Raw genomic sequence first — 2500 nt, 5'->3', positions numbered from 1 at the left:
AGATGGAAGGAGACCAACGTGGTTGAGGTTTTAATACCTACGCTGTTCGGGGCTATCTGATTGATTTTGAAAGTGCCAAAGAACAGAGTGTAACGAAAGAATAAACACGGCAAAGACAAAGAAGGGAGTCAAGTCACGAGGTCCAGAGCGTGCCCAGGTCTGGAACACCTCATACCTCCGACTTCGATTTAGTGCCTCTTTCTTTTTAATCTTCTGCCCTTACTTTGTTCTTTCTTTCTTTTCTTCAAGTATTTCGGTCTTCCTTTCTGTCGCTCTGTCTTTCTTTGTCGTGCTGTCTGCCTTAATGTCTGTTTGCATGTCTGTTTGTCTTTCTTTGTCATGCTGTCTTTCTTTCTGTCTGGCTTTCTTTCTATCATTGTCTTTCCTTCTCTCTGTCTGTCTCTCTATCATTGTCTTTCTTTCTGTCTGACTTTCATTGTCTGTCTTTATCTGCTTCACTGTATCATTCTTTATTTCTTGGCTTTTTTACTCCTCTCTTTATTTTTTATCCCTCCCTGTCTTTCTTTTTTATGTTGTTCTGTCTTTCCTTCCACCCTGCATTCGCTTTCTCTTAACCTCTCTCTTTCATTCCTTCATTCTTACCCCTGTTCCCACATTTCAATCCCAACACTCCTCTTCTCTTCTCGTTATGGCCTGTTCTTCATCTCATCTCTCTCCCTCCCTCCCTCCCTCCCCCCCTTCCTCCTTCCTTCCCTCCCTCCATCCCTTTGTCCATCCCTCCCTCCCTCCCTCCCTCCTCCAGGCCCACTTCTCTCACCCCATGGTGGCGGCAGCGGTCATCATCCACCTTGCGGCGGACGGGACGGGCTACGTGGACCAGACCCAGTGCAACATCACCGTCCAGCTGGTGGACACCAAGGGGGCCTTCCACAGTCTAGGTGAGCCCCCTGTCTCACAGGTCGGACTCCAGACGAATCACCTCAAGTCAAACCACAGACATCTGACGATAGACCAGATAGAATCTAGATTAGAAGAAGGGTTCGTTTCACTTTCTTTCACTTCGTCGTTCGCTTCAACCATTCACGTTGCTTGAGGCGGCGGTCGGTAAGCAGGTGATTGGCTGGTGTCATTTAAGGCGGGTCTTTGAAGCCCTTTGAGACTGTGAACCGTAGTTCAATTCTGGGTTCAGACCAAAATGTCTACATCCCCGAGCAGGAGGCCTCACTAGTACCTGATATTCTTGTTGAATATTCCATCACTCATTTGTTCGTACTTCCTAGCTTCCAATCAAAGCATATCACATTCTCTCACTCCTCTATGCCACACCTATATACCTTCCAAATCCATATCTCAGCCGTACTACTGCCTATTCAATTTCCATACTACCTAGTGCCCCATCTCCTGCTCCTCTCTTTCCCTCTCTAAACACAACTTTAATCTTAGGTAGCAATAAGTCCATCAACATCCATCCCCCTTCTCTACCAGACTGGAGGAAGTTAAACATGCTGGATATTTATTTATATATATATATATCTTATACCTCTATCCTTCTCCTCCCCCTACCTCCTCCCTCTCTCTCCCCCTACCTCCTCCTCCCCCTACTTCCTCCTCCCCCTACCTCCTCCTCCTTTCTCCCCCTACCTCCTCCTCCCCCACCTCCTCCCTCTCTCTCCCCCTACCTCCTTTCTCCTCCTACCTCCTCCTCCCCCTACCTCCTCCCTCTCTCTCCCCCTCCTCCTTTCTCCCCCTACCTACTCCTCCCCCTACCTCCTCCCTCTCTCTCCCCCTCCTCCTTTCTCCCCCTACCTCCTCCTCCCCCTACCTCCTTCCCCTCTCTCCCCCAACCTCCTCCTCCCCCTACCTCCTCCTCCTTTCTCCCCCCACCTCCCCCCCTCTCTCTCCTCCTCCGACCCCCCCCCCCCCCCCCCCCCTCTCCCCCCTGCAGGCGACTGGCGTCTGAGCTGCCGCACCAACCCCCTGGTGATCCCTGTGAGCCACGACCTGTCGGTGGCCTTCTACCACACCAAGGCCATCCTGGTGACCTTCGCCTCCGAGCTGGTGGCCGTCTCCGGCGTGGGCCTGCGCTCCTTCCAGTCCTTCGACCCCATCACCATCAGCGGTTGCCAGAGCAACGAGATCTACAACCCGACGGGCCAAAGGTGAGGGGGGGGGGGGGGGGGGGGCGTCTCGCCATCGTCTGTAGGACGCACGCTGCCTTTTTGGATGAGGGCGGGGTCGGTGAAACCAAGGCGTTGCCACGACAACTCCTGAGGCGCACGTGTGGACACATGTCTTGCACGCACCCATGCTTACATCGGGGAATACACACAGAGAAGCGAGGACACGCTCTTTGAAGCCCTTTGAGATACACACCCACACACACACACACACACACACACACACACACGTCACCAACCCTTTTACAAATGCACATACTCTGATTCAGAAACACACACAGAGGAACTGAGATGCTCTAATTGAAGTCCAATGAAACACACACACACTCTCACACACTAAAACCACACAGGAACAACTCACA

The 2500-nt window shown here is 52.1% G+C and overlaps 1 protein-coding gene across 1 annotated transcript in view; it reads left to right on the top strand.

Annotated features, from left to right (window-relative positions):
- The window catches only part of pappaa (pregnancy-associated plasma protein A, pappalysin 1a), a 96706-nt gene that overhangs the window by 54485 nt on the left and 39721 nt on the right, over nt 1–2500 (top strand). The window contains exons 12-13 of the mRNA XM_079755433.1: nt 764–899; nt 1907–2120. Coding sequence (XP_079611559.1) covers nt 764–899; nt 1907–2120 — 350 coding nt within the window. The remainder of the gene's footprint in view (nt 1–763; nt 900–1906; nt 2121–2500) is intronic.

Source organism: Pollachius pollachius, assembly GCF_949987615.1.
Source record: "Pollachius pollachius genome assembly, chromosome: 18".
Lineage (NCBI taxonomy): Eukaryota > Metazoa > Chordata > Actinopteri > Gadiformes > Gadidae > Pollachius > Pollachius pollachius.
The sequence above is the reverse complement of the archived record's forward strand: the minus strand, read 5'-3'. Positions and strand labels throughout refer to the sequence as shown.